A 24,580-nucleotide genomic window follows, 5' to 3' on the forward strand; every position below is an offset into this window, starting at 1 on the left:
AAAACAGTAATCGGTCATGAAAGCAATGTTTGGGAGCATTTATGAGTAAGGAAATGTACATTTATATGTAGCGTCTAATAATAATATGGCTTTACCTCTTTGTACACGTGGTCATATGTGGCTTACAGAGGAACCAAGATGCCAATAGATTTTCTCAGGACAACACAACATTGTCAAGTAGGGAAGCAGGTATTAATTTAAGGTTCCGGAATAGAATTGGAACAACTAAACTACCATCATGCTGTCTAAAGTTTTTAAATTTGTTTTTATTACAGTTCTTTCCATTCTTGTGTATTCACAAAAGCATGGCTGTTTGTAGGTAGCGAATACCCAGTAGGTTTAAACTGTGCCAATCAAATTATTTCAATTTTTGCAAGTCAGTCTGCATACCATTCAGGTCTGATGACACTAAACAGCACAACAGGGGCACTGTGGTTTTAGACAACTCATTTTGTATATATGAATAATGATCAGGCAGAGATGGTTCGAGACAGCTTGTGTTAGAAGGAATTGCCTTAGGATAGTGCAGATTATGTCCAGGACTGCATGATGGGCCACGACTGCAATGAAAATTCAGCTAACACTCATGGGGCTGTAAGAGAGACGATAAGGAGCAAGTTGGTGGTGCTCTCCTCCACCCAGAAATTTCAGGAAACTTTTGTTGCAGTTGTGTATGGAAACACTATTTTCTATATGCAAGCACATTGTGTGAGGTACAGAGGAGAAAAAGACAATGAAATACATCAGCAGAACAAGTGTGATTTGAGGGAGGTTTGAACAAATTAAAGTTGGCACTGCTACAAAGTGCCAGAGCGAGGTCATTTTAGAGCTTTGGAACTAGTGAACGGAGCTTTATCAAAAAGAAGCAAGGAGCTGGAGCGCAGGGACTTGACTGGTCTGTGTGCTCACGGTTTCTTTGGGGATATCGCCGCTCTAGAAGGGCGATGAAATGGCTATATCTGCCGGTAGAGCGGGGAGGTCTGGCTCTTCCAAACTTTTATTTATATTACTGTGCTACGTTACTCCAATTTATGGGTGTTTTGGTTTGTGGGAAGATTGCGGTTTTGGACCCTGCTTTTTCTCCATCTATTTATGAGTGGTGTTTGGGAGAATCAGCGAGAGGGTTACTCCTACAAATCCTGGAGCCAAGTTACTATAAAAAGACTTGGTTTAAAATTATCCAGTCAGCATATGCAGTCTGGAAGAGGCTCAGGAAGCAACTATCTATTCCTTGTATTACGTGGTACACACCTTTAGATTTGTTTGCTCTATCATCTGACGTATTCCATGATTCGGTTATGTGGAGGTGGTCACAGTATGGTATTAGAGTAATTGGGGACCTACAAGAGCAGGGCGATATTGTCCCTTTTCTAACATTGCAAGAGAAATTTGTGGTTGGAAAGTCTGACTTTTTTAAATATCTGCAACTTAGAAGCTTCTTGCAGGCCGCAATTGCGAGGGGGAGAGGTCAGGTCCTACAGATTCGAATGTTGGACCTGTTAAAAGGGAAATGCAAAATAGGTCAAATATATAGGGAATTTATTTTAATAGAATCTGACGATCTTTGTAGACACGAAGCAGTATGGGAGGAGAAATTGTCATTAACTAATCTGGACCTTCAGTTGATTATGAGAACCGCCAGTTCTATTCTGCTTTCTGGTAGTTTAAGAAGTCAATCTTATATGGCCATGTTTAATTTATACTACACGCCAGCAAAGATCGCAAAGTGGAAGGCGGGAAGGGGGACTAAGTGTTCCAGATGTGGTCTCTTTGGGGCAGATTCGATGCATATGTTTTTTTCTTGCCCTGCACTTCATCAACTTTTGTTAGATATTGAATGTTTTATGTCAGGGTCTTTGGGTATACCTATGCCGGTAACAGCATCCTTGGTCTTGTTCGGAATAGAATTTGGTACAGACTTGGGGAGGCAACCGGTATCCCACAAAGCCCTTAAGTTTATATGTATGTCGGTATTGAGGTTATAAGCAAAAGAACAAACTACGGCTGACCATAAGTTAAGCACTTTAAATCCTAAATTTTTTTTTTTTTTTTTGTTAAAAGTTCCATTCCTGTGCACAAATCTTCCAGGAGCACGCCGTAGATCAACTCCACTGGAGACCAGTTATATGAAAATAGAACAAAAGAGGAAGGTGCACCAGTAAGAAGTCCAGGTCCAAACAAATATCTTTGAAGTATTCTTTTAATTTTCTTATAAAAAGACTCGCAGCCAACGCGTTTCGTTCCACACTGGAACTTCTTCAAGGCAAAAAACAGGCTTCTGTTAGAACAGTCGATGTAGTTGAGGAAGCAACGTAATGGTATCCCGCACGTGTGGAGAATATATATTCACAAACAGATGATAAGTATATCAGTAGAGAAATATAATATAGCTTCGTCTAAAATTCGAGTTCGAAACAGGAAGAGTCACCGCGACAGCATAGGTGGCTGTACAATACAATACAGGTGACCAGAATGGCGGCTCCGTAATACGAGCCCGCAAGTATCAGGGATTCCAATATTCTTGAAATCCACTGTCTCCAACCCGTCCTCGGAACGTGTAACAGCAAAGTGACAGGAAGCGGGCAATTGAGGTTATGTATAACGTCTCAATGGCTTGATCCTGAGCCTCCGTCATTTGCTAATTGGAGGGCTAAGGTTATCTCAATATATAATATGGAATCTGCTTTCTATGTATAAATTGAAAGGCAGGGCAAGGAAAAAACTGGGTGCCTTAATATGGGAGCCGATAAGAAATTGGGTACAGTAATGTAAGTTAGTGATTTCTATTTTGTTATATTTTTGCTAAATCATGTATTTCTGTATTTTGGTCCTCTTTTTGTGCTTTTTCTGATCTTTGTCTCTTTTTTGTATATTATGAATTGTGAACAATTTATTGTGTCCTCACTGAATCGCTTAAAATAAAAAATAAAAAATAAAAAAAAGGGGTTGCTTAGAGAAATAAAAAAGGGTCCTGTGTTGTAAATTGCTTTGTTTTACTGGCAGCCAACTCAGGTTACAGTGAGTATGGTATACAGGGCCATGTTTCCATATACCATAAATGAGTCAAACAGCCATACCCTGTAGCACTGACGTTTGGCAATCCACTGCTCTGGAAGGCCAAGGTATAACGCATTACGATAGTTTTAAAAGGCAAAGCAAAGGCCCTTACCACATGTCCATGCTTATCGGAGTCAAAGGAAGGTTTTTTTCCGCATTTTAAACTAGGTGAACCGGGTTGATCAATCTTTCTAATTTGAGGACGGACTGCCAATTCCTGTTTAACAGGACACCCAGAGTCTTAGATTAGGTCACTGTAACTGTGACCAACCCAAACTGGAAAGGTGGTGTCCAGCAAGAAGGAATCCCCTCCTATTAACATGATCTCAGTTTTCTAAAATTTGCTGGGCATCTACCAAAGCATTACAACTTGTCTCAAGGTGAAGAACAAGATCCAGTCTAGACAATACAGTGCCGGACGATTCAGCCAGTGGGTGACCATTTTTAACGTTTGATTTTAGAGGAACCTGTAAAGAAATGAAAGGTCTATTTAAAGAAATTGTGGTCTAACCACAATAAAAATTAATATCTCCTATTCCCTCCATTGGATTTTTTGTCATTTAAATAAAAATATTTCCTATTATATTGGTGTTGGATTTTTATTGTGTGTTGTGTCTTAATCATTTACTGAATTGGTGTTTTGAAATGCTTTACATACCAGTCTCCTAAGTTAAGCCTGCCTGCTCGCAGCTAAGCTACCCAGGGTTGAGCATGGGAAATATTTACCGAATTTTGAGGCCTAGAGTGTTTTAGTGGCCTTATTGCTAGTGGTAGATGCATATTTATCACTTCTAATAACCCACTTTCCAACACACCTAGAAACGTACTGTCATTAAATGATAAGAGACATCTATGATAGTATGGTTATATGTTACACACTGCTGGAATTTGTTAAAAGAAAGCACGCAATTATCTGCATACCAATCCAAAGCCAATTTAGACAGTGGCATACATTAAACTACCCAGCATATGTAACAGCATCAAGTTACACACTGCTCTCTGGTATGTTTAAGCTCACATCACAGATTGCATATTTATTCTTCATACCAGTAATCAAGACGTCTTTTATAACTATCAAGAAACCATTGAAAGCAATAAAATACCCTCTTATACTATATAAAGGTAATTTCAAGGTACGGTGGAATTCCATGACCATATAAGGTAGTCTGTCTTTGTTACGTTTCAGAGTGCAATGTCCGTTTACTCCTCAGTGACTCCCAATACTCTTATTGGATAGGGCCTACTGTCTCCCACCTATTTATTACTTTATGTACTGTTCACACTTATTGATCCTCTGCATTCCCCTAAATGGGAACCCACCCATGTTTTTTTCAGATCAGAGGGCACCCGTTCATCATTATGTTGTCACAAGAGGCCAGTGCGTCCCTCTTCCCCAGCCTTTCATTGGTAACCAGGTCTTCACATAGGTGGACACTATCATAGTTGTGAAACCACAAACAGTGTGCATCCAGGGATGATTCATGGATGGCTTCAGAAAGGCTCATTTGTGATACTTTCAGGGCTTAGGTTCCACAGCATGGTGGTATATACAGCATTTCTGTGAAAGGTATCAATATGTAGACACACGTATAAACATAGCAAAAGCAATTAAATCAATACAAAAACAGGAAAACACTGCTTTGAGGAAACCCATGTCACAGGGTGGAGCTCTGAGAGAAGCACGCTTCAGCCAGAGCCGGCAACAGGGACACTACCAATAGAAACCTATGTAGTCAACTTTAATGAGGGACCAATAACATCAGAGGCCAGTGAGCAATCTGTTTGCAGACTGTCTTAATGCAAATGAAATAAAAAAAAGACATTATTGTTTTATTTAGTTTACCCCTAATGCACAAGAGTAATAGACCTGGAGGTGCCAGTATTCCTGCTATTGTATACACGAAGAACCATTTTTTAAACAAAGGGCTTCATTTTACTGTTACACCTATTTCAGGCGCTGCCAACTAAGAGTCAGGATGTGAGACACAGGGATAAAGGATTTTGCACAAGAGCTCACAACCTTGACAGAAGTGGATGCTGAAATTCTAAATCTGGACATCAAGCTCAACCTACAACAACCACAGAAAGCGAACCTATGAGGAATGAGAATACAAAGCTCACATTTTGATTAAGAATACAATTTCAAAGAGGTAAATCAATGCACAATAACTGCAGAATTGATGGTATTTTAGGCACCATGTACAAAGGACACCAGAATATTAAGAGCTGCAGGTCAGACAGCTACTATTTCTTGTAGAAAGAGAATGCAAAACTATTAAAGTATTACCAGTTCTTACCCATTCAGCCTCTTCATCATCATCATCTTCACAGTCTCCAAAGCAGGAACCAGAGAGCCCATCCTGAGAACCTTTTTTTAGGACCCGAATGCCCTGAAGGTCCATTCGACGACCTTTCACCTCCAGTGCCCCCTCAAAAGCTTCTAGGGGCCAGGAGTTCTCAAATTCGTCAACCAAGGCGAGCATCTCTTCAGACATGTGGGAGTCTCCTGGACTCTGCTGTTCTTCACTGTTATTGCCATCCACAATGACAACATCTGAAAACACATGACAACACTACTTAAAACACAATGCATCAATCGGACGGCTCATCTGCCACAAGGAAGAAGAGCAACAAGATCAAGCACAAGGCAAAGACAGACTTCTAGCAGAAAAACAGAACATGCCATCAGATGTAGAGTCTACGGTTCACGCAATCCTACTCTTCATAACAAGCTACCAAACAATGTTAAGTTCATCACAACTTCCTGGAATAATCACATCAAACAGAATCAAAAAGGGAAGCGACAGTTCAATAAACAAAGGAGGAACCAGTGCCAAAAGTAGGCAGATGCAGGGTGACATAGCATATTATGGTCAGGCTTCATTGTGGAGTACCAATAGCACCACAAGCTGAAAGATATGAAGGCTAAACACTGTCTAACAAGGCTTCCTGATAGGTGGCTAGATCAAATACGTGACTGGTGAGAGGTGCCTGATTGTTACTTGCAAATGGCAGCAGTACACTGTGAAATAAGAGTCATTTCTAGCCATTGTCAAAGGTGCAGGAATAAACTTCCATACCGTTATTAGGCTTGGCACTCACTGTCTTATCACTGGGTATTGCCTCAGGAGAGTAACAAAATGGTTACTTACCAGTAGGAGTAGTTTTGCAGCTTGAAGAGTTCACATGCTGTGCATTATTCCGCCATCTAGTGGTTGGGTCTGGAATTGTCTGTTTTTTTTAGATTCACATGCTGTGCATTAGATTATGTAGCGGTTTCTCCCGTCTTGGGGAGGCTGTGGTGAAAGGAAGACTTTGCAAACAGGTGTTGGAGCACCCTCTGTCCAATCTGAGCTTCCTTATTCATCTCTATGTCCACACAGTAATGTTTTGTGAAGGTGTGTGGTGATGCCCATGTTGCGGATGCGCAGATGGTGTTGATGGGTACACTGGCCATAAATGCTAGCGTTGCTCCCTTTTTCCTAGTGAAGTGCGCTGTTGGTTGCATTGTTAGTTCCTTTTTGGCCTTGTTATAACATACCGGGGTAGCTTGTACTATCCATCTTGCAATGGTTGCTTTAGTGATTGAAGATCCTGTGTTGGTATGCGAGTATGCAACAAACAATTGTTTAGTTTTCTTTATTTTTTCTGTTTTCTGCAAATAATACAGTAGAACTCTCCTTCATCCAGGGTATGGAGGCTTCTTTCTGCATTGGTTTCTGGGTTTTGGAAAAACACTGATAGCACAATGTTTTGATTTAAGTAATAGTGAGATACCACTTCCGGCAGAAAATGTGGGTTGGTTTTCAAGATTACTTTATCCTAGTGGATTTGCTAGTAAGGTTCTTGTATTGTTAAAGCCTGTAATGCCCTTACTCTGAGTAGTGTTGTTATCGCAATGAGAAAGGCTGTCTTTAGGGTAATATGTTTGATGCCTGCTGCATGCATGGGCTCAAAGGGTTTTTTCATCATTTGAGAAAGTACATTATTTAGGCTCCATGTAGGTACCGGTGCAGCTCTTGGTGGGGCTATTCTTTTGGCTCCCTCTAGAATTTTTTTTATGACTGGTCCAGTAAAAAAGCTTGTGCGTGCATTTCTTCTTGTGTATGCCACTATGGCAGCCAGGTGCACCTTGAGGCTTGAAAAATGTATATTGTTTTCTAAGAGGTAAGTGAGATATGTGATAACTGTTTCTTGTGTATTTATGGAACTTGTTTTGTTGTTTGCGATGCACCATTTGGTATAATGTTTCCATTTTGCTGTAAAGCATTTCCTTGTGGATTGTTTTCTTGCCTCGAAGTACTTCCATGGTTCTTAACGGTAAATTGAGATGACCAAATTCTATGTATTCAGGCGCTAGGCTGCTAGTTGTAGCGTCGCTGGTTCCGGGTGAAAGATTTGGCCCTGTTGCATTGTCAGCAGGTCTTTTTCAGCTCTGAACCTGATCATTTCTCCCTTGGATAGTGCTAGGAGAGTTGAGTACCATGTTTGACTTGACCAATGAGGGGCAATGAGAATCATATTGGTTCCTGGCTCTTTTGCCTTTTGTAGTACCCTTTGTATCAGGGGTATCGGTGGAAAGGCGTAAACAAATGTCTGAGACCAATTTAGTGAAAGCGCATTTCCTTTTGACAGGTGGTGTGGAAACCTCGAGGCAAAGTATTGGCATTTCTTGTTTTGTATTGTTGCAAACAGGTTCAACACTGGTGTTCTCCACATGTTGAATAGGTACTGGATTGTCGCCTGTTTTAGCTCTCATTCGTGAGAACCATTGTTCTTTCTGCTCAGTTGGTCTGCTGTGATGTTATCTTCTCCTGGTAGATGTACTGTTTGCAGATGGATGTTTTGGGGTATTGCCCAATTCCAGATTTACTGCGCTAGTTTGCTTAGGGGAAAATACCTCGTTCCACCTTGTTTATTGAGGTAGAACATTGTGGTTGTATTGTCTGTCTGTATTAGGATTGTTTTCCTCTGAATATGCTTCTGGAATGCCTTGAGTGCCAGAAAAACAGTTTATCTTCAGGAAATTGATTGTGGAGTCCTGCTCGCTCCATTGGCCATGTACTTTCAGCTGGTTGAGGTGTGCTCCACATCTGTTGAGGGATGCATCTGTAGAGACTGTCACAGATGGAGTTGGGTCCCTGAAAGGTCTCCCCTGTGCTATATTGTTGGATGCCCACCATTGTATCTCTGCTTGAACCCTTTGTGTAACAACCATTATATCCTCCCAACTTCCTGTGGCTTGTGACCAGCTGTTAAGCCATTCCTGAAATGGGCCCATGTGTAGGCAAGTGTGAGGGATGAGTGGGATATATGAGGCCATCATGCCCATTAGCTTCATTACCTTCCTCATTTTCAGAGACTGTTCCCTCTGGTAGAGGGCTTTTTCATTCTGGATAGTTGTATCCTGTTCTGTGTGGGGTAAGCCTTTGCGTCCTTTGTATTCAGCCTTGCCCCCAGAAAGGTCTTTTCTTTCTCGGGGGTTGTTGATGATTTTTTGTGGTTTATTGAGAACCCCAGGCTTTGTAGCGTTTGAATTGTCTTTTGAACATGATAGTGGCATATCTGTTTTGTGCGACCCTTTATTAGCCAATCATCCAGGTATGGGTATACATGGATGTTTTATTTCCTCAGGTGTGCCGCCACAGCGGCCAGGCACTTTGTGAACACCCGTGGAGATGATTTTATTCCGAACTGGAGTGGTTTGAATTAGTAGTGTGTTCCGTTGTGTAGGACTCTTAGGTACTTTCTGTGTCTCTTGTTCATTGGGATGTGTAGATATACGTCTTTGAGGTCTATTGTTGCCAGAAAATCCCCTTTTTGGATTTGTGGGATTATTTCTTGAACAGTACACATTTTGAAGTGTTGCATCCGTATGAGCCCGTTTATGAATCGTAAGTCCATGATTGGCCTTGGGGTTAGATCTTGTTTTGGTACAAGGAAGTATGGTGAATAGTTTCCTGTGTGCCATTCTATTGCAGGGATTCTGCTCATGCACAGAACTATGCGCAGGAAACCAGGACCTCAGTGAATTGTGGTGTTCCAAAAACTCACCTCAGTACCCAGAACCCCTATCCGACTAGCATCAGTGTCTCATTCGTTCTCCGTATCCTCTCGAAGCTACCAATGATTAGACAACCCAGAACAAGCGACTTAGAGTACTCTCAGGAATGGTGGGAATCAGAAACACCTTTTCGTTATTATTCTCATATCAGTCCACAACAAGAGTAATCAGAGACACGGTAAAGTTTAAAATGTTTATTTTTAACTACGTGCCCTAAGGTGCAGTACTTGTTACAATACCATAGAAAATGAAGGGAAAAATCATATTACAAATGAAAGTGGAATACAACCACCCTCCCGTCGCTAGTAAGCTAGCTTTATGAATACTAATAGAAGGTCTCTAGGCTTGAATGGGGAACCCCAGCCCGTAAATATCAACTTAGGTGAATCACATCACAGGATCAGCTCTGCTGTGTGTCTGGAAAAGGTTTCTCCAAGTGCCTCAATCATGCATGCAAATACAATATTAAAGGCACCAGAGTTTCTGATATTTGCAGCTGTGTGCGTGTTATGGCTAGAGCGTGGGCCGATCAACATGGATTCAAAAGCATACATTGTTATTTGACCTTGACGGCTTCTGCACACAGTGTTTAGACTAAGGTCGCGGTGCACTTCTAGGGATGTGAACAACAGACCGTTCTCATGTGAAGAAAAAGCAAGCAAGCAGTTTTTCTTGTAGTAACAGCTACCTGCAGTGTCGTGTGCAAAAGCAGCAAAAGCGGCAAGATGGCGTTTTACATCTAAGCCGCTTATGCTAACATAGCAATGTGTGTACATGGAACTCCGTCTCCACTAGAATTCTTGTTTTGGTACTATTTCTATTCCCTGTTTTAGGTATAGTTCTTTGATCTCTGCGTTTAGCAGTGTTTGTTCCGATCTGGATAACTTTGTTATTCTTGGTGGATTTGCAGGTGGAGTTTTTTCTAGTTCTATGCAATATCCGTGTTGTACCAAATGTAATATCCATTTGTCTGTTGTGATCCTTTTCCACTGACTGTTCTAAAGGGATATTCTTGACCCCATTGGTGTTTTGTGTGGGTCCTTTCTTGTGATGCAGTCAGTTTGAGCCATTTCCTCTGCCTCTGAAGGTTTGGCCTCTTCCTCTACCGTTACTTCGCCTTCGAAAGGACTGCTTCTGCTGCTACCATCCCTGGTAGCTAGATTGTTGACCCATTTGTTGGTTTGGGTTCTGTCCTTGAGCCTGTTGTGGTAACTGTTGGCTTTGACTGAAACTGCCTCTCCCAGTGGTCTTTTTGTTAGAGAAGCCTCCTCTTTTGAAAGATCCTCTCTGTTGCAGGCCCCTCACTGCCCTAGCTGTTTTGTTGTCTGTTTTTAATTCGTTGAAGTCATTTTAGGCATGTGTTAGCCACATTCTTCCCCTCTTGGATGACTGCTCTTGCTCTTTTCTTGTCTTCCTCTGGGAGTTTGTTTATGAACTCAATTTCATCCCACTGTTGGTGGCCTTACCTATTTAGCAGGGCATTTGAGTTGGCAATGGGCCACTGCGTTGCTGCCTCTTTCTCCATCCTTCTGCCCACTAAGTCCATCCTTTTGCTCTCCTTAGCTGGTGGAGGACCGGTGTTGGAGACTGCATTTGCTCTCCTCCTGGCTGTTGTTATGATGATGGAATCAGGTGTAACGCTTCCCTGTATGTATTTTGGGTCCTTTGAAGAGGGCTTATTTCTCTTCTCCACTCTAGGGGTTACCCCTCTGTTTGAAGCTGGTTCTTTGAAAGCTTTTTTGCCTTGGTCCAGAATACTTGGCAACATGGGTAGATATTGTGTTCCCTTTGTTGCAGGTGCCAGTGTTTCCAGCAGGAAACATTTATCCCCCGTTTCTTCCTCCAGGGGAACCCCAATCTGGTTTGCTGCCCTTTTTTCGGTGTAGAAAGCAATGTCATCTGGGGTGAGGTTTTTGAGAGATAGTTGCAGATTTCTTCTTCTGGACTCTCGGTGTCTAGATAGTTCCATTCGTCATCGAAGGTTCCTTCGTCTTCCTCCTCCTCTGGTATATTTCCGAATTCCTCGGGATCTTCGCCTCAAGGTTCCAGTGTTGGTGGGGATTCAAAGATTGCCTCTTCCTCTTTTTCGGGGTCTTCAGCCTCTTCGGCGTCGACGCTTCCCGGTTCTGCTCCCGATCCTTTTGGGATTCGGAAATCCTTTAAAGATTAATCAAATTCCTTCTTTCTCTGCAATAGCGCAGCCATCTCTTCCTCGAGTCGTCTTCATTTCTTTTTGACTTTGAGGGCCCTTTCGGTATCGGAGGCCAGGGACTTTTTCTTTTTGCCGTCGCCATTAGTTTTCGGCGTCGCGCCCTTTTTCGTGGGTTTGATATTGACCCTTGGCTTTGGGGCCTTATGCGATCGTCCCTCTTCGGTGACCTTTGGATGGGTCCCGTGGGTTTCTTTTGATCGCGGCTGACCTTCGATTGCCTTTTTGTTCGGCGTCGGGGCTGCCTTGGCCAGTTTTGGATCGTGGCCCTTCGGTTCCAAAGGATCTTTGTGTCTTATCTTCTCCGTCTTCTTTTTCGACTCCTTCGCCTTCTTTTCGGCATGTCTCTTTTCGGTATCCTTTTCTAGAATTTCGCCATCCGCGCCATCCGACCCTTCGTGCGTTGATTCTGCTGGAGCTGCATGCTCCTCTTCGTCGCTAGAGAACCTCATATCCCTCATGGAAGGTTTCTTTGTGGGCTGCGACATTGTGGCGTAGTGGGCCTGTCTCTGGTTTCGGCGCGTTCTGAGTGTCTTTGGTAGGAACGCTGCACAAGCTTCACAGTCTTCGTCCTGGTGATCTTTGGGCAGGCAGAGGTTGCACACACTGTGTGGATCTCGCTGTGCGTACTTGTGGTGGCACTTCAAGCAAAATTTGAAAGAGGTCTTCTCCTTGGCCCCTACCTCGCCATTTGTGTCCCGGAGTAGTCCTCTGGGGTTAAAAAACGGTTGCTCTGCTTCTGTATCCGACCACGCGTCATTACTTGATGTTATTTGGTTGATCTTTCGATGACTATCTTTTCTTGCAGTCTTCGAGAAAATGCAAACTTTCTTCGGAGCTTCGCATCTTGCTGACCCAACAGCGGAAAAAAGAATCTGAAGATGGCCACTGTGCATATCGACCTCCAGGATACCGTCTGACACCACCCACGGGACGTACATGGCACCAAATGGTGGTCAACGGCGACCAAAAAGAAAAAATTCCGGACCCAACCACTAGATGGCGGAATAATGCACAGCTAGTGAATCCAGAAAAAGATTCACGCTGCAAAACCACTGAACTGCAGCGTGGAGGTTTAGTATTATCATGATGGAGAAGGACATAGCATGTCCCCTCATCCTTGGGCCTCCCCAACTCCCCACGATCCCTGTAGTGTGGAAGAGTTCTGTCAATTGTAGTGATGGACTAGACTGAAATACACGATTCTGCTCAACTGTAGCATCTAACTACAATAAAATATACATTTAAATAGTGTTGCAGAGGGACTACTTCCGAGAATACCAGACATCACAAGCTATGGAATTAGCTACATTACTATGTAGGCATTATTGTATACACATGCAGGGACGTGACATCAACCACAGTTAGGGGGTTAAGCTCCGTGCAAGGGTGCGTAAAAAGGGGGGTAATGAATTGCTGTTATTGCCTTGCAGGAATGGGTCTTAAGGCTATGGGTGCATTCTCCACCCACACCCCCAGGTCAACAAGCCCAAAACAGGTATCTCAGTAAGAGCAGGAGCGGCCTTTCACATGAAGCAAAGGAAAAAAGAAACCGCTCCATTCTTCTGCAGCGCTTTTACCCCCTACACCAAAGCAGCAATTACTGACAAGCTTGCCTGGGTGCCTTCTCTTGATTTCCTGAAAGGAAAGCCCAAAGAAAAGCATGGCTCCCTAGGCAACTGCTGAGGGGAGCCTATGCTGTTGCTGCGCTCAGCACTATCCCTAGTGCCTGCCCTTAAGCTGGAGAGTACTGTGGGTGGTGCAGCAAAACGCCCACCAGCACACCAGAGGACAGAGGAGCAGGCAGCAGAGAATGTCTGTAGGAGGCTGCCTCTGTATATACTACATTATAATAGACCTGAAGCACACCCTTCTTTTAATTTCAGTCCTTTCTATCCATATTTCTCACATTTTGCGTGCATTCACTCAAAAGTGCGCTCCGTCCCGAAAGCGCATGTAAAGAAATCAACATAAAAGTATGACAAGCGGTTTGCAAGTCAAAAAGAGTTGCACAGCCTTATTCACATTTGGGTTCAAGGAATCCACGTACTTTTCATAGAAAAACAGTCAATGTTATCCTATGGAAGAAAATAGTGTCATCGGTTAGCAGGTAAGTTGTTGTGGGAGTTGGTATTCTGGGGTTAGACTCAGGGGTTCCTCAGGGTCAAGGATGCACTATGTTATCCAACGGGGGATAGAGGGCCTCCAGTTGGTGGCTGCTGATGAGCAGGCCACTTGGTTGTGGGAGCAAAGCTCCTGCACTTAAGCTCAGGGCAAATGGGGGTTTAGGCCAGCACAAAAGATGCACCCTGAGCGGCACTGGGGCGGCTGGGTGCAGAGTGCTGTTTTGGCATCGGAAGCCCTGTAGCTTTCAATAGGGAGTCTCAGGTTTGCAAAAGCGGGACTCGGGGACGAAGGTCTTATGGGTGCGACCCCCACTTGGAGAGGTAAGTTGGGATCTTGGGGGTTGGTTAGGCACCGTCGGTTAGGCCACCCAAGGCCGTGGGTTGCCAGGTGCAGGGGTGCCTTTTAGGGTTGGATCTCCTTACCAGCTCCTGGTCGCGGTTGGGCGGACCTTCCGGTTTGAGGCTACAGGCATCGGCTAGGGACTTGAGGCAGGTTAGGGGTCACCGGATCTCGAGTCACAATCGCCGGGGAGACCTCCTCTTGGCTTTGGCCACTCGAACTCGGGACGTGGGCGTCGGGTGCAGAGTGGTGCAAACTCGTGGATCCTTGCAGAGCTGGAGTCTGTGGTTGAACAAATCCGGTGTTCACGGGAGACAGAATCTTTGGGATGGAAGGCAGGCAGGTCCTTCGGTAGGGCTGGGGCAAAGTCAGTGGGCGTCGTCCTCTTCTTAGCTTCGGCACGGCTGTTCGGTCCTTCTTTTCTTCTTCTGGTTTCTTGTCTGACTTCTTGGTTCAGGGCCGCTCCCTCAATACTGTATTAGGGGGCGTCTCGAGGTCAGTAACCAATGGGCTACTGACCTTAGTGTGACTAGACCCTTGGTGTGCTCACCCCACGTGGGGGAGTGAGCACAATCCCTAATCCTAATTGGGGAGTGCCTGTCAATCGCAAAATGGCGGGCACTGAAGAGTAGGTTTAACCTTGCCTCCCCCACCTGAGGGGTGGGGTTGGCAGAGGTGGGCACACCTTCTGGGCTGCCTAATTGTTCCGCCTGTTTTCCCACCGAAAAGGAGGGGAGACAGGAAGGGGGCCGGCTTCTGACAGCAGGAGAGGCTGGGGGTCGCATTACAAAGGCTGCCAAGCATTTGAAGCTCCCCTGCCACAGATGGCTCTTCCTGGCCTGGGGGAGGTGTGAACACCTCCACCCAGAAAAGGCTTTGTTTCTGTGCTCAGGGAGCGAAGGCTCCCACCATAGGGGTCCAGAAACATGTCTTGTGGTGGCAGGCTGGTGAGTACCAGTCAAGGAACCCATCAGAGGCTGGTCGTTTTTCAGGGGGTGTCTCTATAATGCCCTCTGAGTTCACTTTTCATTAAATCTCACACTGGCATCAGTGTGGGTTTAATGTGCTGAGAAGTTTGATACCAAACTTCTCAGTTTTCAGTGTAGCTATTATGGTGCTGTGGCGTTCGTAATGACAAACTCCCAGCACTATATACTCTTAATGGCATCACTGCAGTTACAATGTCTAAGAATGGACTTAGACACTGTAGGGGTACAGGGCTCATGCACCTGTACCCTCAACACTGGTATAGGGCACCCAGCTAGAGGGGTGACTGATCTATGCCAGTGCAGTGGGTTGTAGGCATGGCACTCAGGGATGGGAGCCATGTCGACTCTTCACTTTGTTTTGCACCAAAACACGCAGCCTGCAATGGCAGCGTTTGTGTGTGTAAAGGTACAGAGCCTCTAAGGGTGGCACAATACATGCTGGAGCCCTTAGACGTCTTTACTGGTCACAGTGCCCTGGGTAGCTGTGGTACCATTTACCAGGGGCTGACCTGTGGACAGAGATGCCAACTGGGTTTGAGCACAGTTTTGGGGAAAGAACACAGGCCCCGGGAACCTGATTGGCAGTAGTCTGGTAAAAAGTGGGGGGTTATTGCAACAGTTATCCAGCTTCCCACAATGTCCCCTTGGCGGGTCTCGACCAGTAACTGTAGACCGCAATGGGTGTATTCTGATTGGCTGTCCAGCTCCAAACATTCTACTTGAGGGCTTATTTTCATTATATATTTTATTAAGTGTGCAAATACTTGTTAACTGGAATAAGCTGGAGTGAGCAGAAAGACCACGTTATCCACAAAAAAACAGATCATAAGTGGAGGGTATAAACAATTAGTCAAAAAAATAAAATTACCAACCGCCATGGATGAGTTTTCCTGACCGTAGAAGGATATACAAGATTAGTTAAAGAAGACAACAAGTCGCCTGATTACAAGAAAATGTCTTCGAAAAAACTTCAGGACATTTGTTGTAGAGAGGACATTGTAAAAAAGGCTCTTAGGAGATGAAAGCTGGACTATTTGAAGCTCACGTTGCTACATGAAGTGATGAGAAACTATTGTCCTGTGAGGCAGACCTAGAAAAATCAAGCTTCTGTGTTCTGTACTTATTTTATTCGCCAGATTTATAGAGCGCATGGCTACCCGACAAAGGGCTTCCCAGCGCTATCTGATCTAGCTAGAGTGAGAATAACTTGGGTGATTGGGGGAAAAGAAAGGTATTTTTATTTATTTATTTCCATTTTATCTCTACAAAACAAATTCAAATCAAACAACATACCAATAAAAAAGGACGTTAAAGGAAACTGAAAACACAACACCCTTTTGAAATTATCCTCCGAATATTGAGGAATAAACAAAAAGCAAGAAATAATTACATATATTAATATCTAGTTACATTCACCAACTAAAGGAATAACAAGCACAATAATGTGAAGACAATCTCACACAGTGGCCGATACCTAGACCGGCAGTGTACATTCCAATAACGGTAAGTTCTATCATGGCGGTTGTGACCCTTCAATGAAGGCGGGTGTTGCGGAATGCTCCTGTGCTCGAGTCCAATGTAAGTAGTGTATAAGCTCCAGAAGTTCGTTGGGCAGTTCCAAGGTGGGAGTAGTTCACTATATGCTTCTGTTTGTGTATTGCAATACATCATGTCCCTAGCCCATTGAGTTAGGGAGGAGGGAGGAGGGGGGGTGGGGGGGGGGGGGGAAAAGACACCGCAGGACCAGTGCATTGCCAGGACACATTTAGCGACCAGGAGGGCCATATCCACTAAATGTCTGATGGGTTTCAGCCATTTTTTGGAATATCCGAGGAGGGCTAGTAGTGGGTCAGGGCAGAGCTCTACTTGTATAACTGTACTTAGTTCTGCAAAAACTTGAAGCCAAAAGTTCGCAATTGCTGGGCAGAGCCATGCTAGATGTAAAAAAAAAAAAAAAAAAAAAAAAAACGGCCTCCCCCCGCATGTCTCACAATTGGCCGTGTCTCGTAGCCTGAATTTGTGCAACCGCACCGGCGTATGATAGATTGGATTACGAAATTTGAACTGTATAAAACGGTGTCGACCGTTAAGTGAAATGCGATTGGTGGCTTTGCAGCAGTATTTCCACATATCATCATCTATATCGAGCTCTAGGTCGGTCTACCACTCAAGCCTGGCTTTGACATAGTGGTTACCGTTCAGCTCCTGCGTCTTTGAGTATATGTGTGAGACCAGTCTCCTCGGGGATTCCGCGCGGAGCAGTGCGGTGAAGGAAAGGACCTCCGGGGGTTCTAGTAACTTGTCCCCGAGTAAATCCCGCAGTGCACTTATAGCCCTATAATAGTGGAATGTGGTGAGGGGTGGTGGTGGAGGTTTGGTCAATAACTGGCCAGCCCAGGGTTTACCTGCCGCATCACTAAAGAAATCGCCTAGTGTGTCCATTCCTGGGGAGAGTAGGGCCGCAATCATGTCTGGTGTGGTGTAAATCGTGAGCCACTCGCTCCAAGCAATGGGGGTAATGGGGGAATATATTATGGAGAGTGCTAGGCGGTTACGGAGTTTATGCCAGGCATTTATGATGGCATTAATCGAGTCAAGAGTCCCAGTGATTCGGCGCGGCGCATGACACAATGCCGTTGCTACGTGAGCAGGGGCCTGTGTAAGATGCTCTATATGTAAATGAGGGGGGGGGGGGGAGGGGGTGCCTGTTGATGGACCCAGTAATATGCATGTGAGGCTTGGGCAGCCCGGTAGTAAAGGTCAAGGTCTGGGGCTCCCAGCTCCCCAATGGAGTACGGTAGAATAAGGAGCTCCCAACTGGCACGCGGCTGTTTATCGGGCCAGGTCAATTTAATTTGCAGTGTTCTAGGATGTTTGAAGAAGTGTGCTGGTAAAACCATTGGGATGTTGAGGAACAAAAAAAGGAATCTGGGAAGGACCACCATTTTCATAAGCGATATTCTGCCGAGGAGGGATAGAGGGAGTGTGAGAAAGTGCCATCTTTCTTGCATGGTATGCCCCCACTTTTTGCTGAATTGCTGAATGTACTTTGACTGAGTGTGCCCTGGACTCCTGCCAAACAGGTGCCCAGGGCCTATGTTCCTTCCTTAAAACACAAAGCCCAAATTGGCAAACCCTGGCCACATATCAGCCCCTGGTAAATGGTACCCTAGGTACCCAGGGCCTTGTGACCAGGGAAGGCCTCTAAGGGCTGCAGCACTCATTGTGCCACCCTTAGAGGCCCTGTACCCTTACACACACACACTGCCCTTGCAGGCTGAGTGTCTGGGTACAAGACAAAACAAAGTCGACATGGCACACATCCCGGTGTGCCATGTCCACCACCTACACTGCCATGGCATACATCAGCCACCCCTCTAGCTGGGTGCCCTATGCCAATGGTGCAGGAGCCCTGTACCCCTACAGTACCCAGGTCCATTCCTGGGCACTGTAAGTGCAGTGCTGTCATTTAAGAGTATTTGGTGCTGGGAGCTCGTCAAACACGAACTCCACAGCACCATAATGGCAACACTGAAGACTGAGAAGTTTGGTATCAAACTTCTCAGCACATTAAACCCACACTGATGCCAGTGTGGGATTTAATGTACCAAGCACCCCAGAGGGCATCTTAGAGATGCCCCCTGAAACCTAACCTACAATCCACGTCTGTTCTGAGGCTGCCTAGGCTGCCACACAGCAGACATGTTGCTGGACCCCTGGGTTGGAGAGCCCCTGCTCTCCTGGGTCTGCAACAATGCACATCCTGGGCGAGGTGCTAAATCTCCTCCCCCAGGATGAGCAGGGGGAAGCTTCAAAGGCCACTGCAACCCCCCACTCTGACGGGAAGCTTGGCCGGAAACCCCAAATAAGGACAGGGGATGTGCCAGCCTGCCAACCCCACCCCTCAGGTGGGGGAGGCGAGGTGAAGCACATCTCCGGGCTCTCGACATCTTGAAGATGGGAAGCCCTGCCCAATCAGGACTAGGCTACTGCCCCCCTCCCACAGGAGAGAGGTAGGATAGGGGGTGTACCCACCCCAGGACAGGGACCCATTGGTCCCTGCCTTTCACCTACCTGTAACGTCCCTAAATCTAGTATTTAGGGGCACCCTGAACCTTCCTTCCCCAGATTCCAGATTCCGAAATCCGAAGAAGAGCTAGAAGAAAGAAGACCTGCCCTGCAGCTGCTAAGAAGAGGAAGACACCAACTGCTTTGGCCCCAGCCCTACCGGCCTGTCGACCCTCGAACCTGCTCCAACCCGGCATCTCTTGTGGCCAGCAACCTCACAAACCCCGGAGGACCTGGCTACCTTTTGACTCCAAGCCCCCTGGGACTCCCATGAGTAGAGACTACTCAAAATCTACTTCTAATCCCTGGCAGCAGCCCGGAACCGCGAACCCAGCACACTCTGCACCCGCCAAGCCTGGCCTGTGCCGGAGTGAACAAAGACCACGAGGACAACCCCACGGCGACTGTGACCCAGAGTCTGGCACCCAAGGACTTCCCTCGACACTCCTGAAGAAGCCTGCAGCCTCAGAACCAGGATCCCTCCCGACCGCGATCAACAGGAGGGTAAGACTGCACCCGGCGCCCCACAGCCCCCTGTGCCCAATCCCGGGGTACCTACCTATCCTCCAACTACCCAACTTACCTCTCAAAGTGGTGGTGGCACCTGAAGAATCTTCGTCTGCGAGCTTGCAGTCTTTTTCTAAACCGGAGATTTCCCATTGAAATCAATTGAGCGCCCGAAGGCTCAAAAGCACCCTACACCCAGCCGCCCAAGTGGCCCTGGCAGTGTAACCTCTACACCCATCCACTTCCCCACTTGCCATGAGTAAGTGACCAGAAGCCCAGCTCCCACAGCCGCGTGGCCTGCTAGTCAGCAGCCACCAACCAAGGCCCCCCTACCTCTCATAGGATAACATTGGGACTAACTCTCTCTGCACCAGGCCGCCCTTGTGCCACTGAGGGTGAACCAACTGTACCTACCTGACCCTGGGAGACCCCTGAGTCTATGCCCAGAACCTTAACTCTGCCAGTCGAGTACTTACCTTTAAACCGATAACTCAATTTTCTCCATAGGGTAACATTGACTGGCTTTTCCTGAAATTTCTTCTAAGTGTGGACTTTTCAAAACTTAAAATATTCACCAAAAATCAGCCGAGTAACGAAAATGAAAATACTCACCTGCTCTTAGGTGAGCTCCCAGTGCTGGATCTTGGTGCCCAGCACTGACTCTGAAAAATACTTACAACTGTGCTTACCAGTAACCCAATTTTCTCCCATAGGAAATCATTGACTTTTTTTCTGTGAAATTTCTTCTAAGTGTCAATTTCTGCAAACTTTAAATATTCTTAAAAAATCGTATAATTTCTGAAAACGTAATTACTTACCTGTTTTGGATAAAGGTCCCAGTACTGAGTCTAGGCACCCAGTACTGGATTACAAAAGTAACGAGAACATACTATACCTGCAACTTGAATTTTCTGCCATAGGGAATCATTGACTGTTTTCTATGAAATATTTTCTAAGTGTCAACTTTTAAAATAGCAAAATATTGTCTAAAAATCATCACAGTAATTAAGTCAACTTTCATCACTTGATTCCAAGTACTGACCCGGGACTGAATCTAGGATCCAGTCCTGGAATTCCAAAAGTAATCCTAAAAGTAACCTGTGGCAAATAACTTGAAACTTCCATTGAACTCAATGCATTATTGTGTTTAAAATTGTGTTGCCTATTGCAACCACTTGTAACTTTCTACAAAAGTCAATTGCATATTGCAAAAGTATTTATATAAAGCATCTCATTCTGAGAAAGTATATTTTAATACCTATTGTTGGTTCTAAAATAAAACTAGCATATATTTTTTATATATAAACCATTGGCCTAGAGTTCAGTTATTGAGTGTGTGAGACCATTTGCAGGCTGAGTGTGTGCAACAAATGCTTTACATTGTCCTCTGATACTGCCTTACTGCTCAACCAAGCTACCACTTTAGAGAGTAAGGTTATATCTAACTTTAGCCTCTGCCAACCCTCTGGGGACTGTGGACTCTGTACACCCTGTACCTATTTGGGAACAGTATATACAGAGCCACTTTCTCACAGGGAGGCAAATCCATCTCGTTATGTCTTCAAGTTTAGCGATGGCGCGGCCATAGTTCTCTCTGAACACCAGCTCGGAGTCGGTATGTATTTGGAGTCCCAGGTAGCGCACTGGGTCAGTAGACCACTTTAGGGGAAAGTCTACGTTCTCAGGGAGCGTAGCCGGGGTGAGGGGGAATAGAACTGATTTCGCCCAGTTAATTTTCAGTCTTGAGAGCTCGCCGAATCTCACAATTTCACGCAGGGCTGGGGACAAATTTTGGGCCGGGTCATGTACGTATAGGAGGGTATTGTCCACATAGGAGGAGATGACGAGGCTGTACCCAGGGAACCGAATTCCCCTGTGGCTATGGTATTCTAGCATTGCACAAGCCAATGGCTCAGCCACCAGGGCATATAGGAGCGGGGAGAGCAGGCAGCCCTGCCGGGTACCTCTGGATATGGTCAGAGGGGCAGTGACACAGTCACCCACTCGCACACGGGCCACGGGGTCCCGATATAAAGTGCTGACTAGGCTCAGAAAGACACCTCCCAGTCCCATTCGTTCCAGGGTCAACATCATGAATTTCCACTCCACTGAATCGAACGCTTTTTAACCATTACGGCTGCCCTGGTGTCTGGTTTGGTACGTTGAATTACTCCAAACACTGCGCAGATTGTGAGTAAGCGTGCGTCCTGTTATAAAACCAGCCTGTTCCGATCCCATAAGATTTGGCATCAGAGGGGCGAGTCTATTCACCAGCACTTTGGCAAAGATTTTTGTGACAACATTCAATAATGAAAGTGGTCGGTAAGAGGAGCAGTGCTGCGGGGGATTCCCGGGCTTCAAAAGGACCACCAGGAGCGCATCGTGGGGGGCATGGTGCCTTCCTCAGCCATCTCCTCAAATAGTGTTAGTAAGTGTGGGGTAAGAAGTTCCTTAAATTCCTTGTAGAACTCCACAGTAAGTCTGTCCTGCCCCGGCGCGCTACCAGAGCGCATCGAGGACAGGGCAGCATGTATCTCCCACGCTTCAAGTGGGCGCATCAGATATTCTCTGTGAGCATCTAACAACCAGGGTAACTTAATATGTTCCAGGTATTTAACAGGTCAGAGGGTGCAATGTGAGACTTGGCCTTGTATAGGTCGGCATAGTATTGCCGAAAGCACTCCGCCACACCATCAGCATCCGATCAGTTCACCTTAATCTGTAGTTAATTCTATGGGGTGATAGGCAGCTTGGTGCTCCTTCATGAGGTTCGCCAGGGCCGTGCCGGGTCGCTCCCCCTCACCATATGTCCTTGCTACTGCATATTTACCCAGTAGCTTGACCTCTCTATCCGCTTCAGTGTGATATTCCTCTAGTGTGGCCTTAATAGTGTTCAGTATTCTGGAGTCATTTGTGTCTAACGACTCTCTTTCTAGCCTAGCCAGGGTTTGTTCTAAGAGGGCTTGCCGTCCCCTGATCGATTTCAGCACCCCTGTGTGTTTAGAAATTGCGATGCCACGGACATATACCTTAAAGGTCTCCCAAACTGTGGTAAAGTGTGGGACAGAACCCAAGTTGGTATCAAAAAAGGTTTCCATTGCCTCTAACATTTTCACCCTAAAGGCCTCATCGAGTAGTGCAAACGGGGGAAAGCGCCAAGTGAATGGAGGGGGGCGCTTGACCGGAGTGGCTAATATTAGCAGCACAGGGGAATGGTCAGAATAGGTACGCGGTAAGACCTCGCATTCTCGTATATTGCTTCTAAGTGATCCCACCAGGAACTAGTAGTCGATCCTGGTATGGAGATTATGGGGTGCAGAAAAATGTGTGTAACCGTCGGCGGCTGCCGAGCAGGAGCGCCAGACGTCCACCATATTTAGCTCCATCAGGACGTCTAAGATTGCTTTGGCTGTCTGTGTTCTACGTCGTGGTGGTCCCCCTGAGCGATCTAGTTAAGGATTGAGAATACAGTTAAAATCACCCCCCCCCCATATCTGCGGGATATTGGGTAGTTGCCGAGCTAAGGTCAGGAGATCATGGAAGAACTGCGGACAGTCGTGGTCAGGGCCATACACATTGATGATTATGTATTCTGCACCGTTCGCCCCACATTTGGACACTACTTATCTACCGTTAGCATCTCTGTGTAACTCTTCGAGGGTGAGTCGGGCTGTGGGATTAATCCAAGTGAGGATCCCTCGTGCATGCGTAGTGAAGCCTGCGGAATGGAACGAGCCGTGGATCCTGCCTCGAGTCTGCGGGAGACTCGCTACAGGTAGGTGCGTTTCCTGCAGAAGTGCTATGTCAACATTATGTCTAGTGAGGTACGACAACTTCCCTAATTTTACGCTGGTGGTTAAGGCCTCCGACATTCCAAGACAGGAACATCAACCTATTTTCAATGCCCCTTAGTAGTAAAATTGTGAGTGACGTAGCTAGATCCTCCTCGCCGCCCTCTGGGGTACATGCCAGTTATATGGTATCATTGTTGTGTGTTCCCTAATGTGTGTGTCTCACAACGATGTGTCAAAATAATCCAAGAAAAACAAAGCAAGTTAAATAAACTCAACATTACAACAGTCCCCTCATCCCCCCCACTCCCACGCCATGCTCTCCCAAACTGAGCACAGTCGAACCTCCCCCCCACCCTCGACAAATATGGCAACTAGCCATGTAGAGAGTAACACGCAGGGGCGGATGTTACCAAGCACTACGAGTAACCATCAACATAAATCCACATTACAATAAACATCGCGTGGCAATCAAATTCTATATATATGTAACTGGAATAACAAGCATCAGGAGGGCATAATGCAATTATCTACGTTCAAAGAGCTGAAGACATCCTCTCAGGAGTTAACACTGGAGTAGGGCAAATACTACAATAGGCAAGTATTAAGGCATAGCTGCCCCCCACCCCCTAAAAAGAAAAAAACAAAACACAGCCCACGGATACTTGCGAAGAGTTCAGGTGGTTGCGGTCTCGTGTAACCGCTCCACCTGCCTCTAAGTGTACTACTGAAGAGTAGACCTGATGGCCCAGGGGCCACTGTGTCAAACCTTGCTGTTAAATGGAAACTGTGTAACTCGTTGCAGAGTGGGACCGCGACAGATAAAATATTCTAGTCATAGTTCTCAAGGGAGCTCCCTTGTGATCGGTCTGTCGCTGTAGCCGAGCTCTCCTGTATTGCTTCACCTTTCGACTTCTTAAGCAGGCATTTCTTTTTTTTCTTTTCAGCATTACCGAGGTTTTTTTTTTTTTTATATTTCAGTGCCTTTTGAAGCGCTTTCAGGTCTGTAAAGATACGTGAGGAGCCGTCCAGATTCACCCTCAAATTGGCCAGGTACAGCATGACGCATGAGATGTTATGATCATGGAGTTGCCGTTTGAGGGGGTTGAATTGGCGTCTCGCCTCCTGTACCTTCGCCATTAGGTCTGGGTAAAGTGAGAGTGATGAACCCTCATATTGGAGTTCCCCCAGTTCTCTGGCACGTCGTAGGGCTGAGTCACGATACCGAAAATTAAGCAGTTTGGCTATTACTGGGCGCGGATGGGCACCTTTGGGGTGGCTGCAGGCCCAATGAGCGATGAGCTCTTTCAATCACAAACATGTCTGAGAAAGTTTTGCGGCCCAGTACAGTGATAAGTAGTTTTTCTAAGAATTGTTCCACGTTGCCCATGGGGGTGGACTCCAGAAGGCCGATTATACTTATATTGCT

The 24,580-nt window shown here is 45.8% G+C and overlaps 1 protein-coding gene across 1 annotated transcript in view; it reads right to left on the reverse strand.

Moving 5' to 3' along the window:
- TTC17 (tetratricopeptide repeat domain 17) overlaps nt 1-24,580 on the reverse strand; it is a 458,242-nt gene that overhangs the window by 73,237 nt on the left and 360,425 nt on the right. Inside the window, exon 18 of the mRNA XM_085643464.1 lies at nt 5,355-5,611. Within this exon, the coding sequence (XP_085499590.1) occupies nt 5,355-5,611 (257 nt within the window). The remainder of the gene's footprint in view (nt 1-5,354; nt 5,612-24,580) is intronic.

The sequence above is a fragment of the Triturus cristatus genome, chromosome 3_1 (assembly GCF_964204655.1).
Source record: "Triturus cristatus chromosome 3_1, aTriCri1.1, whole genome shotgun sequence".
Classification (NCBI taxonomy): Eukaryota; Metazoa; Chordata; class Amphibia; order Caudata; family Salamandridae; genus Triturus; species Triturus cristatus.